Here is a 16,088-nt window from a genome sequence, read left to right on the forward strand (position 1 = left end):
CTAGTCGCCATAAATTGAGATATCAGATTAGTTGGCTTGCGGAGATCATATGATTAGTGGTTACGTATAGGCAGACAGAAACTGTTCTTAAAAAAAGACTTTTGGATGAAATATGTCTATTTTTTACTCGTTTCATTAACATATATAAATTTTAGTAGACACCCAGTGCAGTTTTGGGATTATGGTGTTGTCTTCATGTATCTTAATTTTTCGCATTCGATTACAAACCAAAATTAAAGTAGTCTTGGAGGACTCTTTTGTTTCCTTTTATTGTATGCCAAAATCCCTTGAGCGAAACCTTTTAACCTTTTTGCAGTATTATATTTTTGGGTTAAATAAAACAATTGACCTCTTTCTTTTGAGCAGCCCTTGGTATGTCATTACGTATATGCAGTGACAAAGCACCTACGTTTCTACTATATGATTTATGATAAAGGAGATGAAATATAGTTATAAACGTGTTCGAAACAGTTTTAAATATTCTACTATCGTGTGAAAAAAATATGTTTTTCTAAAATTTGAATTATCCTAAGTATAGAAAATTATAGAAATGGAAATTATATAAATTAATTTCCATGTATTTTTTTATTATTATTCAACTGCATTTGTTTATTATGAAATATCATTGTACGTTATGTATAAAGTGGCGTATTATTGTATGTTATGCATACAGTGGTGTATTATTGTACAGTATGCGTGCAATGGTGTGTATTCACTAGATGGCCACAGGAACTAAAATTATTTTGAGAGTTTTTCTCTATGCAACATCGTAAATTCGCTTTCGGTTGTGCTTTGCGATATACGGGGAATAGATTTTCGAATTCGCCTCCCTACTATATGATTTATGTATTCCTTTCACTAACTTCTACTGTATGATTTATGTATTCAACTGCATTTGTTTATAATGGTATATCTTTGTACGTTATGTATAAAGTGGTGTATTATTGTACAGTATGCGTGCAATGGTGTGTATTCACTAGATGGCCATATGAACTAAAATTATTTTGAGAATTTTTCTCTATGCAACATCGTAAATTCGCCTTCGGCTTAGCAGTGCGATGTACGGCGAATAGATTTTCGAATTCGCCTCCCCCCTCCCCCACCCCCGAGGGTGTCGAGACACAAGACCAGCACTTTTATTAAAAAAAATCGGCCACTGGTTGAGTTAATTTCTTTAAGCGAAAGGTTAAATTTGGTAATAAACTTCACTTTTTAACAAAAACTCACTAAAATTGGTCATTGTTGGTTTGATTTCTTTCTAAAACTTGTCTTTATCCAATAGAAATTCTATTACTTGTTAAAACCTAATTACTATTTAAAAATATTAAACACTGAAAAATAATTCACAGTGACACTGTATTATAAGTTATAATACTCCTATATCTACAACTCACGAGCCACCGTTACTCGTTATTTACAAAAATAGAACCATCATCATTAAGATGGCGCTGCATGAAATCTATAATGCAACGTTTTCCCCGAAAAATTAATCTGTTTAACTAGCGAGATATAATTGATTAGATTGTGCATACTTGATCCTTTTTGCCCGCAACGTAACGTCATCCCTAGCCATATGAGAAGAAAACAATCCCCCGTAAGATGATGTATGACGAGGCTGTGGTGTCATCATGACAGATAAGAGATAGATTATGACGAAGCACTTTGGTTTCTGGGCTCGTTTTGCATAGGTTTATACCTAAACATATATTTCTATATAACGTAATATTTTAATGTTGATGTTCAGTGTACAATCTGGCCTGCTATATATATTTTTGTTTTATCTATTTACAGTTTCGCTGAAACTTATCAGCAGATTAATAATCAATCATCCACGTCTTTGTGTTTTTCTGTAATGTGAGTTTTTGTACTGCGAAGATTTGCTGTAGTTCGCTTTATCAGTTGATGATCTGTTGTATTTTGGTCTTGTGCTGTTTTCGCATTCAGGCCATCGTTTGTTCTGGGTACCTGGACATATGTGTTAGTGCTTTTAATATTAACAAAAATGATGCATTTACGATATAATAGTTTTATTTTGACAAATTTAAAGAGTATTAGGGTTTACATTCTATTGTAAAATATTTTTTTTACAAAAAAAATTATCATAGATCGAATATTACGATTTTATTCTCGTGTTCGAAATATATCAAATAAGGGGCGTTTTGTTTGATTTTGATAATGGTTCAGTGCAATGCTCTTTTTTTTTCCAACCTGAATATAAAACTAAAAATTGTCAGTCATGAAAAAACATTTTAAATTTGGCACTGAGCTCGCTTAAATTAGGGTTTTGGATTGAGTTGAAAAAGATTTCATTAATTTTAAAGTTATAGTATAAAACTTGAAACGAATGGATTCAGTGCTAGTTCATACCTTTTTTATTAATTTATACTAGATACAACAGACTTGAGTGTGTATGAATGAAGAGAAGGTAAATGGAAAGCTGTATTAATGAATTGCTGTTATGTACGAATATATTCAATACAGTTTATCTAAAATTGTTAAAGTATTTACTAAAACAAAATGGCGTCTAGAATTTTGTACTAAATTCTACATAAATGATTGATTTGAACTTTTTTTGGATCAAACAAACTTTTTATGACAGAGGAGGAAAAAAAGAAAAGAAAAAAAAATAGATATTGTCCATGGCCCATGAGCTACATTGAATACCAATCAGCAATACCAGCTGGCAAATGATAGTTTAAGTTTACTTAGTTCGGTCACCGGTGTCATAACAGGACAATAAAGATGGAAAATGGTCAGGTCAGCGAAAGACAGTATCGATTTTGTGAAAAGAAGCAGTTTCAGTAAGTGACGCCCATCATTGTATGATGTCTTTATGCGGAAGTGAATTGTTCGCACAAGTATTTCGTTGATTGAACAGTAACAGGAAACTCATCCAAAGATGAAAGCACAGTACGACCTTCGGTTACAACAACAGATGTGCACTCATTATAGTTGTAATAATAATTAAAAAGGGCATAACATTTGATCAGCTGCTAAATGAATCAAGACTTGCTGCAGTGTGACGGAGAATTGCTGACTACTGCCCATATATAATGCATTAATACTTTCATGGAATGATTCGTTATAATCATTCGGAATCTGCCAGCCAAATCGTAGAAGTACACAGAAAATCTACAGATTCTGTCTAATCAGTGTGATATTCGATTTTCAAAAATAAATTATTTCCACTCCTTAACTGCATTTTTGTCGAATCATTTCTATACAGATTAAATACAGGAAGAAATATCTATATAACTACCTGGCTGCCTTTGACCCCCATTCTGTAAACAACATCATGTCTAAGCACGGTAAAAGATAGGGTAGATGTTTTGCTGAGGTCTGGCATCTTTTCTTATTGGTTATATCTTCCGCTTCCCTCCAAGAATAACTCTATATTTTCTCTCCGCCAGAACCAACCCTCGGGCCTTTTCTAACAGCCGACTCTTCTGGAAATATTCCCTCGTGTGGTTAATTTTCCCTCTTCTGAAAACTGCTCTGAAATGATTACAATCAGAACCCCGGGGGTGGAGAACTTTTATCTCTCTCGGAAATTGGTTCCACTTGTAGCTCTTCTCTTCTAAAAAAAGCGCCCGGAAAAACAATAGCTACAAAAGAGAAATTTGTGGCGTGCCCCAAGGTCTTTTTTTATGCTGTCATGGTTTTTCACGCCTGAACTTTAATTTTTCATTTTCTCGTGCCGGTTATTATTTTCTCTTATGATCACATTTTATGGATTTTTTTTTCCTCCCCATAGAGGTGGAAGTTATTTCTTGGTTTTGTTGGTCGAGCAGATATTAAATTAATGTTATCAAGTCCAATTTCTTTTTAATGGGATTTAAACCAAATGATTTTATTATTGTACTGATTGGGCGCAGGTAATTCCTTGGGAACATATTCCTAGGTATATATTGTTAGATTTTCTTCTTTTTGAAAATTTCTTAAACCATTTTCTAGAATTAATCACGTCATTACCAGTTGTCTGCTGATTAGCATATTTGAGTCAATTTTTACACGGGCTGCATATACTATATTTTGTAGAAGCGAACCAAGATCTCGGAAATTGTTGTTGAATGTCGCCAGGTGGCTGTAACAAAATTTCTTCACCAATCGACAATCTGGATTCAAAAATACGTAAGAACAGACCTTTGGAATAATGACTTCGAAAAATGTGGATTGGAAAAGGTTTTGCATATGTCTCTTCCTTTTGTTTCCCTTTTCCGTCAGTTGATTGGTGACACGATTTTAGTGGGAACATGTAGTTTATTGTTGGAAGGGGCAATTGTTCCAAAGTAAAAATAACCTTAAATTATACATTGAAGTCATGACCTTTTATTGTTATTTTCTTCTTTGCACGGAATAAAAAATTAAACTTGATTAACTAAAAATTTATGGTTATGGTTCATGTTTTTGAGATGTTTTAGTGCTGGAAGATTACAGGCTATTCTACGATATCTGTCTAGAAAATGTACAAATTATTCTTGTTTAGATATTATATGCTAATGAAAGAAAAGTTTTTTTTATTTTTTCAAAACGAAATTATTAATTCATCACTGTCTATTTCCTCTTTTAGACAATCAGCTCCAGATTTTTTCCACATCCTCTAATCCAAACTGATTCTGTTTTGAGCTTGGACGAAGACGTTCTTCTAACGACAGAAGAGGTAACGGAATGCCAAATTTTATGTAATGAGTAGTATTATATTTCAGTAAAAGGGGTGGAAAGTTAATGCACTTATGTAATTGTAGGTGGATTTCGCCTTTCGAGTGTGGCAGTCGTTTCCTGAGCGAATAATCGGCTACCCTGCCCGATCCCATTTCTGGGATGACAGCCGAAGTTGCTGGGGCTACACCTCCAAGTGGACCAATGATTATTCTATCGTCCTGACCGGGGCGGCCTTCTATCACAGGTAAATAGTTTCCAATTATTTATTTTAGAAGAATACTATAACACTTTGACCGTATCATTTTGTGAATACGATATCTAGAATAATTTTGATTGTATTTGAACCCACGAATAGTTTGTTATCAGGATGATTAAAATCTGCGCCAAGATTTAATTCTAGGGATTGCAAATGAAGATTGAAAATTTTGTAGTCCCATAACGATCTGTTGATGAAATAAGAATCATATATTTTATGCGAATGATTGCCTCAACGAACAATTTTGAAAGTTTTTTTTTTTTTTTTTTTTTTTTTTTCAAAAATTAGGACCGGCAAATTGATTTTCAACGCTAAAACTTGATTTCTTTATAAGCTGATTTACCTTCGAGGTTCAAAGAAGTATCACTCTGAATGTCAAGGTGTCGTCTCATGTGTTAACCTCATATGACTATGGATTAAATTTACGAAGCTTGTTTCATAATTGCTGGCATTCAACTTTAAAATGAGATGTTATAGCACATAGTAATGTAATTATATTTCTGCTTTTTAATCTTTTTTGAGATCCAGAATTAATACTGAACTCGAATTGACACTATGTATATGACCTGTATTACAATGGAAGGGGTTGATTTAATTTTGTAGTAGAATGGGGGTGGAGTGAAAAAAGCTAGGGAAAAATTTGTCACTAGTTTAATTTTTATAAGTATATATTCTTTTAATTTTTATTATTAACTTCATAAAAGACTTACTTTTTAAGAAAGATTTGTTCTCACGTTACCCACTTGCATATATTGTGCAATATTGTATGATATTAAATAGTATTCGCAATGTTGTATTATTCGCACAGAACAATATTATGCAATTGGCTGTGCTATCTGGGTATAGTGATAGTCCACTTAGGCATATAGTTAATGTATTTCATGAAATCACATAAAATTAGGGAGATTTTGATCCTGGTATTATGCAATTGGCTGTGCTATCTGGGTATAGTGATAGTCCACTTAGGCATATAGTTAATGTATTTCATGAAATCACATAAAATTAGGGAGATTTTGATCCTGGTATTATGCAATTGGCTGTGCTATCTGGGTATAGTGATAACCCACTTAGGCATACAGTTAATGCATTTCATGAAATCACATAAAATTAAGGAGATTTGATCCTGGTGAAGTTCTCTAAATAATTCTTTGTGTTCTTTAAATAATTTTTCTCGTATAAAACTCAACTATCAAAAAGCTACAATTAGTCAACCATTGAATCGGAAAACCCAACTTGACTGACGATTGTTTTGAAAGCTTATTTTAATCACTCATTATACGCCAATACTGTACGCAGTATTGTACGAGCATCGATATTGCTGAAAATAACATATGACATTTATATTTTTTTTGTTTTGGGAAGCTTTTTATTATTATTAAATCTCCCTAACTGATTAGAGTCAAGTATTCCTAATTTGACTTTGATTCCTTTTATTTTTCTGGTTAGGTGATGCCTTCTATTTTGAAAATGTGCTGTCCTACTAACTCAATTAAGAATTAATATAATGTTTGTGGTGTTGGGGGATTATGTATGAATTTTGTATTGAATAAATTTTTGCTTATGAATTTGAGAGACGATAATATGACACATATCTAACTGACACGAAGATTAAGGATTGGCATCAATCTTCTTAGAAAACAATTAAGGCACATCTTTATATATCAAATTATCGCTTGAAATATGCTAAAAGAAATATTTTAATTTATGATATCTTTAAAAGGTAAATGGAAATTTTATTAGTATTTCCCAAAAACATTTTAATTTTTTCACTATTGCAATGACTTTTCAAATTAGAGCGAACTCCTGAGGCAATAAATCACTTATGGCCAAATAGTGATTACCCTTAAGTGATATATTGCCCACTAGCAAATTATCAACTGTCGCGTAGTTTCAGAAAAGACTTCTGGAATGAAGTCCCTACAAAGTAGCATTTGCTGAAATAAATCCAAAACAGCCCCCCCCTCCCCCCCCCAAAAAAAAGACCGAACTAGTGAAATCAAAGAGAAACTCGCACCGTTTTACAACCGTAATATCACAAATTTATTACACTGCACTGGTTCATTTTTTAACCAAACCCCTAGATGACATTTTGGTCGAAAAGGAAGAGGCATAAAAAAATGTGTATTAAGCATTCCCTTATATTCATTACCCAATTGAGAGGGAGGCAGTGAGCTCTTAGTAAATGAGGACTCGAATTTATGAGCAAATGTAATCGATAGCTGCGGATAAATATATCTATATAGAGAATGAATTAGTTAATATAAGGTAGCTCGTAATGGGGGAGAAAAAATAAGCTATTAGCGGATTGCAGTGAAGTGAATAAAAAGGGTAGGTCAGAAGGGCGGGAAAATAATATCCATGATTTTTATGATTCCGGTGGCAGTGCAGACGGTTGATGTTGGGTTATTTATAGAATTAAATGACTTTTCTGTGTGTTTGTTAATAATGATTTTTTGGTGTTATTTCTTTAGTCTTTGAGTGAAATGCACTCTTAAATTAAGAAAATGAAATAAAAAATGATGGTATGTTTGTTGGTATTTTATATTTCTCGAAGTTATAGAGAAAGTATTGGAGAAAGATTCACATTGTCCAGAAATTCTTCGTGGATTTTCTCTCATGTATTTTAAACATGCCCAATCCAGGAAAGATAAAGTTTCCGAATTAGTTTCACTCTTCTTTATTTATGTAAGCACGTTAATTAAACAGTGAATTGCTTTCACCTTGACATTTTTACAAGCTATTTGACACGAATGTTAAATTTTAGTTCCAAAATCAGAAACGTTCTATTCCATTAATTAGATAAATCCACTCATTTTATCTAATTCGTTGGGGTTCTTAGTTCCAAATTCCTGAGTTTTTGAAATGTCCATCAATAAATAAACCAACAACCAGTCAATCCGACACATTTACAAATGTAGTGATAGAGACGCTTGCTGGATTGCATTTAGGTAACGCGTTGGATTTCTGATCTGCCCAACCATGTTTAAATGCAAACCGAAAAGCATACCAATAAAATTCAGTTTGACTAATTGCGTACAAAATAAATAATCATAGTTTGTACATTTCTCATTTATTCACTGTATTTCGTTTCATCGCAGTTGATTCCTTTTCGGTACCAATGTAAGAAAAAAGCATTTCATTTATACGTCATTTCCGATCTTGAAAAAGATTGGAATATCTTGTTCTACATTTAACTTTTGGGGTGTGTGTGTACAGTGATACCGATATCAAGATTTCAGAACCGTGTTCAGATGACAAGAACGGCACTTGATCTAGCTACTTATGCACTCTGCAAATATTTCTGAAATTTAAATGAATTTTGCCATACTCCTCTGAACATGCAAAGAGTATCTTGTAGTTCACTAGTCAGAACCAGTTTCTTTTTATCACTTTAAATATTTGAAGCGCATTTTTGTAACTTTTGTTTTCAGGCATTCAAAATATCCCGTAGCGGGTTAATGATACCGAATTAACTTCGATCGTATATTTAAAATATTTCGTAAATTTTAAAACTAATCGTGGTTATTCCATCACAATAATGTACCTAGTCACAGATTCCCCTCTAATGTCATATTACCTTTCAGAATACCAAATTACTGTACTTACGCAAACTTATTCCCCTGGTTTCGGGGAAAGAATTTACTGAAAGAGAAACGATTCTCAAGTTCCTAAAAAGTACATCAAGCATCGACGATGAACAAATTTGACAAATGACAAGTTTATCATGCTTATTTACGACAGCTAGAACTCATAGTTGCGTTAGGTAACCAGTTATTTAGAAGGAGACGTCATATCAAAAGATTGTATCTGTATTTCGTCTTCCGTAAATAAACAATCGAGAGTGGTCTCTTCAAAACTTTCTCGCATCTTCTCTAAGAAAGGTTTTATTTCCCTACACCTGCTTAAAAATTTGGGCTTTGGGTCAGGTCGCGAACATCTTGAGCGCCCCCCCCCCCTTTTTTTTTGTACTGAATCTATCATGTTGTGTTAAGCGATTTCTTTTGTGCGATTAATCTCTGATGCGAGTATGACACAAGTTCTCAAAAATCGAATTAATACTTTGGATGCTTTCTTTCTGGCCGATTGACACCAAAGTTTGACATAGAATTAAAATTGTAGTCGCAAGATCACATGCCAAATTTCATCTACCTTCCTGAACTGCTTTGAGTTAGTATGTTTACATGCAGTCGGAAGGTACCAGTCTACAGATGGTTAATCCTTAAGCAGATTTGATTCAAAATTTGATAAGAATCTATATTTTAGAGGCTTAATATATATTCAAAATTTTGGCTATCTAACTCTCTGCGTTTTGTAATTACCGTGTTCGCTTATGCTCGAACAGCCGGACAGACATACTTACTCTAAATGATTCCATGCAAAATTTGATAGAATTTGATGTAAAGGCCATATATTATCCTGTTAGTCCAAATTGTGTCTAAGTTATTCTGTTCACAGACAGACAGACATTCTAAAAATGTGTTTTTCGGATTCAAAGAGGTCTATACTCTGTTTCACCCTAACTTGGCAGTAGTGTTTATTCTAGGCAAGCCGAATCGCAGTCGTTGTCAGGGGAACTGGGTTACTTTAAAGTACGAAGTTACTAGAAATGTAGATCGCTGGCGAAACTTTATCTCGCAAATTTTTCGCCAAATCGTAAATATTTATTTACTTTATTATATTATCACTTTTTCGGAGAATTAATTGTTTCCTTATTTTCATTATTTTTTCAATACATTTTAATAAATCATTAATGTTATTTCATTTCCGTTCATCGTTTCTCAAAAGAAAACCCTAAATCTTTCAATATTCTGTAAAGCGTAGTTCGGCTAATGTTTTTCGAAAAGATATCTGTATCATCGTTCACATCTTTTAAAACTTTATCTAATGTTGTTATCTCATTTTTGCGAAAAAAAATGCATGGATTTTTCGTCAAATATAGGATAATGTAAAATCATCATATTTTACAAGACCCGAATGTTTACCTACTGAGCCAGGTCGCTTCTTTCCAGGGGTACTTAAAGGACTGAATGCATTTATTTCTTTTTTTCAAAAGGAAAACTATTCATTGCGAAACATCTGTAAGGCGCGAAACTTTATAGACGATTCGATTGATAGAATCTTGAAGGTTTTCTCGGAGTCGAGAATAAACATTTAATATGTTTCTGCATGCTGCACTTTTTGTTGGTTTCACTCGTCTTAAAGGTGTGCACAGCGTAGTCGGTGATAACACTTTCTATTTTTCAGACATTTTAGAAGTGAATAAAAATGACGAATCGAATAAATATTCAACAATCAAAACTAATAACTACTAATGTGATTAATAGTATCAAAAATATCAGCTGGTAAAAAAAGCGAGAATTAAAAAGTACGATAGATGATAACGGTTGCGAACTGAATGAAGCTGAGTTGGCGGAGACGTAAAAGAAAAGCGCGCCAAATATTTGACCTTGAAGACCGGTTCTAGCCAAAGTGGAATTCATTATGTCAATCTTTTAGTTTTATTCGTTCGCTTTATTTACAAAATACTTAACAGATAAGCATTTCTAAGAATAATTTTAAATACATACTGATAAAAAAAGGATTTCTGTAATTTATGATATTATTTGATAAATTTCCGCGCATTTTAACTATTATAAAGTCGGAATTGATGGAGAACTCTTTCCCAACGCGGAGCGTCACATTTTCTACCTTTTACAATACTGCCAAGTTAGGGTGAAACAGAGTATAAAACTTGAAGATGTGCCAAAATATTTTGAGAAGAGCTCGAATTTTTTGACTTTTACAGTATTTTTTTCTTTTTTACTTCTTATAAGTAAAAATGTGCGTATTGGTACTATACAAATGTAAAACAGTCATATAGTTTTAATTTTTGCAATTATTTATTTAGGCATGGGAATTTGAATTCTCAGTTTGATATTTTATATGACTAAATAGTCTGAATTTAAAACAATTTTGCTGCTTATATTCGCCATTAAATGGTAATTTACCTGAAGCACTGATTATGTAAACAGAAATTTTTGATTCGCTGGCTTTTTTTTCTTTTTTTTTTTTTTTTCTTCTTCTTCTTCTTAACTTTGTTAACGACATAAAAATGGCTTTATTGCGTGCACGTTAATTTATTTTTCATTCAAGATTTCGTACAAAAATGAAATGTTTCCTTTTCGATAACTCGGCTTTAAATTTTAAAATAATCTATTTGTCGTCAGACGATTTCAGTTTGTTCTGTGTGTCAATAATAAAGCGTTCCTTCTTTATTCGATGTTATTTCTTAATCATTTTTTCATAACGTGTTCCATTCCTTTGTATATTCAGACGGAGCTCATTACGTATTGATGATATTTCTTTATTTTAAAATTTTAGATTTCTGTTTTTCTACCCTCTCTTCAAAGAGAACTCTTGAGAGGGGGATCATCAGCTGTTTTCATTATTAGTGTTTTTAGGTTTAGAGGCTTTTAGGATAGCTATTTTTCTTAAATTAGGAATATTTGGTACCATCTTCTGTAAATGAATTTACTGTAAAACTGAGAATTTTCAAATATTCATTAGTCACCTTATTTTCATTCAGAAATAGAAGACGAAAGAAAAAAGAAAAAAAAAAAAAACTACATAACGTTGCTAAAAATCGTTGTAAAAACTTTGTCGGGAAATAAATAAAAAAAAGAAAATTAAGCTTCAGTTTAAAACCAGTCTACGTAAGTAAAACTGACATGCATGAATAGTTTATAAACTACAGAAGTCTAGACTATTGAATTAATTTTCTATGAATTTTGCTAACAAATATTATGAAATACAAGGAAGGTTTTAGTGAGGGTTAGTAACTATTAATTGAATAACTTATTTTTATTAATAAAGAAAACTGTAACAGACATTACTAACAATAATGCCACCAGGTGGCGTTGCCTCCCTTTTGTCCCGTGAGTTAACAATTGAATATCGATAATAAGATAAACTGAAAATGTTGATGCCTTTTGATTTGGCAAGTTGATTGTGTTTCTTAAGATCTATACAATCAAAATTGGAATTCTATTTAGTTACGTTATAGAAATGTAAACTGATTAATAAATTTTCTTTTAATTAAACTATGAAGCATAAAGAAAGTTTTGGGATAGTTAATTCAGTAATTGCTTTTTGTATTTATTGAAAATTCTACTTTCATGTATTTAAAGATTTATTTTTTACTGTTGCCATTCTGAAAAATAAAAGTGTTGTAGATATTTTCGTTCATCGTTTTTTTAACATTTGAGTCGATAATACATAAGATAAGAAAACCTGTTTACTACTTTATCGAAAAATGTGACTCTCAAACGGTTTTTAAAAACTTCCGATAACTATTTTTTATTAGTTGTTCTTACTATTAAAAAAATGAAACATTTTGGACTGTGAATTCATATTAAAAGCAAATCTATTAATCTGATTTAGAATAAAGTTTTTTTTAATCAGGAAATCTGTGAATAACTTTTCGAATGTGAAGATACATATTTAAATATTTGGAAGATGATATAAATTTAAATATATTTATTGGTTATTTTAAATCCATTGTATTGAACCAATCTTGGGCGCCACCATGTTTTTTGCTTGCAGTTTTTTAATAAGAACATAAATTATATTTAATTAATAAAAAGAAGTATTTAATTATTTAGCACGAAATGTTATTTAAAACCTTCCATGCGCTCTGCAGTATATAAAAGCAAAATTTGAAAACATTCAGTGGTATGAATTTCTTTAGGGAGAAAAGATTTAGGCGCTTTACATATCACTGTTTATTTTGTTTCAGAGAAAAATGGACTTGACGTCACAATATAGCGTCATTACGTAAAAATAGTCATTAGATGACATGCGCTGACTGTGACGTCATATCTTATTAAATCTCTTACTTTTTTATGTCTAAGTTATAAGTAACGAAATAAATCCGTATGAAATTAAAATTTTTAGAAACACTTTTTTATATATTTGTTAGAATTTGCATTTAATAAAATTAATTTATTCATTTTTTTCTGTAAAAATGATATAGACTAAAATATTAATTACGAATTAATAATCTTTTTTTTCAAATGCCCATTAATGCTTTAGCTTCTTAAAATTCATAAAGCATATTTTTGCATATTTACAGTTATAAAAGAAAATGGTTAAGATCTCTGTCTGGAGAAAGTGCTAAATAATTCTAAACATTAACCTTTGTAAAAATATTTTATTTTATAATACAAAGACAGAAAACGGAATTGCGTGGGTTGTATGTAAATTATTCTTTGTTTTATTGTTTTGTTTTTCAGTTAGTTGTTTCTTTCGGGAAATATTGTTTCTTTGCCATTTCAAATCGTCTGTTTTCGAACAAAATTTAATTTTGTTGAAGAAGTTGTTCTCATTTTTGTAATGTAATCAAGAGAATAGAAGTAGCTCAAAATTGCATCCATTTGCGCTGATTTCCATTTCTGGAACATTATTTCTATTAAAATAGAGAATGCTATAGCTTTCTTTTTCTTAGCGTAATTTAATTCTGTATTGATAATATTTTTTGATTTATTACAAAAAAAATGTAAATTGATTTTTTTAGTAGATTACTAAACAATCAATGCAAATTACTTTTTAAAAATATAAGCAAATATACGCTGATTTCTTCATAAATATTTTTTTGTTGATTTTGGCTTTTTTACAGAATTTGTGCTTTTCAGCAATTATTTTCTGTTCTTAATTTTTAGAATTAATTTTTTTCTTATCTTTTATTATTGTATTCGACATCATAGATTCAATAGTTTAAAAAGTAATATTTATTTATAAAAAAAATCGTAAATAATAATACATTGATGTATTCTAAATATTCTTAAATATATATAAACTTTTTAGGATAAATATTTATTTTCCATGATTTTTTTCTAGGTATTATCACTTCTTATACACTCACTTCTTGAGTCATCTCCTTCACAAGATCGTCGACCAATCCCAGAACTGCGAGGACATCCTGCTCAACTTCCTAGTCAGTCACGTTACTCGTCTGCCCCCCATCAAAGTCACGCAGCGTAAGCAGTACAAGGAGACGATGCTGGCCGGAGGGGGCCGCAGTTACCCTTCTCCCTGGAACGATCCTGACCACTTCGTCCAGAGACAGACTTGCATCAACGCCTTCGCCAAGGTCTTCGGCTACATGCCGCTGGTCCGGTCCAATACTCGCCTGGACCCCGTCCTCTTCAAAGATCCGGTTTCGAATCTCAGGAAGAAGTACCGACGCATGGAAATTGCCGGCAGCTAGTGACGAGGGCAACTCGAGAGACTTTAATTTTGAATTAGCCATGGCATTGAGTTCGCGCTGACACTTTTCGTCACTTGCAGAACTTGCCATGCTGAAAAACTGTCACTGGCCTCTGAGTTGCCGGCAGCTAGTGAGATCTCTGGCAGAGAGAAACACGAGACTCTTTTCTTGCATTTTGCCATGGCAAGGAATCCAACTGGTCTTGGGATTGGAATGTTCATGGTCATTGTTTAGAAATGGTTGAATGTCTGAAGCACCATTTTCTTAAATTAAGAACGACCGTTGTTGCATTAGTTGCTGGTAGCAGTTCGCTTAGTGGTTATTGGTCAAAATTGTTTTGGCTCATGATTTTATGTCTTGAAGATGAACCCTAACCCGTTTGCGGAGAGCTTTTCAACAGTTGCCATGCGGGGAGTTTGTGCTGTTCTAGTTCGGAACTTACCAACCTCACACTTTAATAATGATCACAATAAGATGTTCTAAGGATTCCAAGACATTATTTACAGCTGTTCTGTAGGGGACGATATCGCTCAGGTTGACTTATTGATGACAGTCGTGCTCACTTTGATTAGATTCAGCGCTTGTTTGCTATGGCCAATGGTTGGGTCATTGAAATTTTCAATGACCAGTTTGGTCTGTAGCAAGTATTGCCACACTGAGCACTTGCTGATTATCGATAGAACTTGTTATAAAACTGATACAAAAGCTATCGAGTCCAGATTTTTCTTTTTCACTTGACCGTGCATCTTAAATTCTGACAACTTTCGATTCTTAATACGATACACCCGCAGCATGAATATAACTTGAAAATGTGACGTGTTATTCCACCATTTCTAGTTTCTTTTTTTGAAAATATTTTACGCTGTAACAGAGAGACTCAACAGCGCTGCTGACTGTATATCGTAAGGACACGAAATGTTGTCAGAAGCATATGAAGAGCTTCTAGGATGATGATGATAACCGTTTCTTCGCTTTACTATTTTAATTGTTGGCTGTGTTGTAAATTTTTCTTCTAGTGTTACTATGGACAAGCTATGTTCTAACTATTTTTCATTGTTCCATCCCAGTTTGATTAATATTGTATGTTCTCTGTGAATATTTATTCTTCGCATTAACTTTTAAGACTAACATTTTTTTTATTAACAGATTTGAATTAATATATAAATAACTTTTTTGCATTTTTTATTAACGTAAACATAGTTATTCTGGTAATTCATGGATTTATGCGACTGATATATAAAGCTACTTGTTATTTAAGTTGTTAATATTATTTTAATTTTTATTGATTATTTATTATTCAGATTATATTTTGAAGTTAAAATTATATGTGGAAACCATCCATATGGATGCACTCGCAAGAAAATGAAAGATTTTTTTTGATATATTTTGACTTTTTTTTTATACCCAAATTAAAAGAACTGTTTTTAAATTCCTTCTTTTATAAAATGTTACTATAAAAAATATCGATATAATCGATTGGCTTGTAAAGTTTTACTAACTTTTCTCAAAAATCACAAGTTACATTTTATATAACTAGAAATAAATAATTTTTTTAATTAAAGTTTCTTTCTTTTGTTTTTGTATCAGCAGTATAATGTGTAAATTCTGAATTTTTAGAATTATTTAAAAAAAATGTGTCCTATTTACTGATTTAAAAGATCTATTGAGAGTTTGTTGCTTTTAAGTGTGGAAATATTCTATTATTAATTTGTTTGCATAACGGATAGTGTTTGAATTGAAAATATAATCATATAAAATTATCTAAGAAATTCTTCAAGCTTTTCAGAATATTGAAACATTTATTTATTTATTTATTTATTATTTTAACCTTTTAGAATAGAGCTATGTTGACTTAATTTACTTTGCCGTTGTTTCTCTCCCTCCCCTCCCGATTAATTTTGTTATTACCATAGGTTTTATTTATTG

The 16,088-nt window shown here is 31.8% G+C and overlaps 1 protein-coding gene across 1 annotated transcript in view; it reads left to right on the plus strand.

Moving 5' to 3' along the window:
* The window catches only part of LOC129972503 (exostosin-1-like), a 335,773-nt gene extending 319,992 nt beyond the window's left edge, over positions 1-15,781 (plus strand). The window contains exons 6-8 of the mRNA XM_056086659.1: positions 4,571-4,660; positions 4,746-4,906; positions 13,793-15,781. Of these exons, the coding sequence (XP_055942634.1) occupies positions 4,571-4,660; positions 4,746-4,906; positions 13,793-14,162 (621 nt within the window). The 3' untranslated portion in view covers positions 14,163-15,781. The remainder of the gene's footprint in view (positions 1-4,570; positions 4,661-4,745; positions 4,907-13,792) is intronic.
* The last annotated feature ends 307 nt before the right edge of the window (positions 15,782-16,088 follow it).

Source organism: Argiope bruennichi, chromosome 6 (assembly GCF_947563725.1).
Source record: "Argiope bruennichi chromosome 6, qqArgBrue1.1, whole genome shotgun sequence".
Classification (NCBI taxonomy): Eukaryota; Metazoa; Arthropoda; class Arachnida; order Araneae; family Araneidae; genus Argiope; species Argiope bruennichi.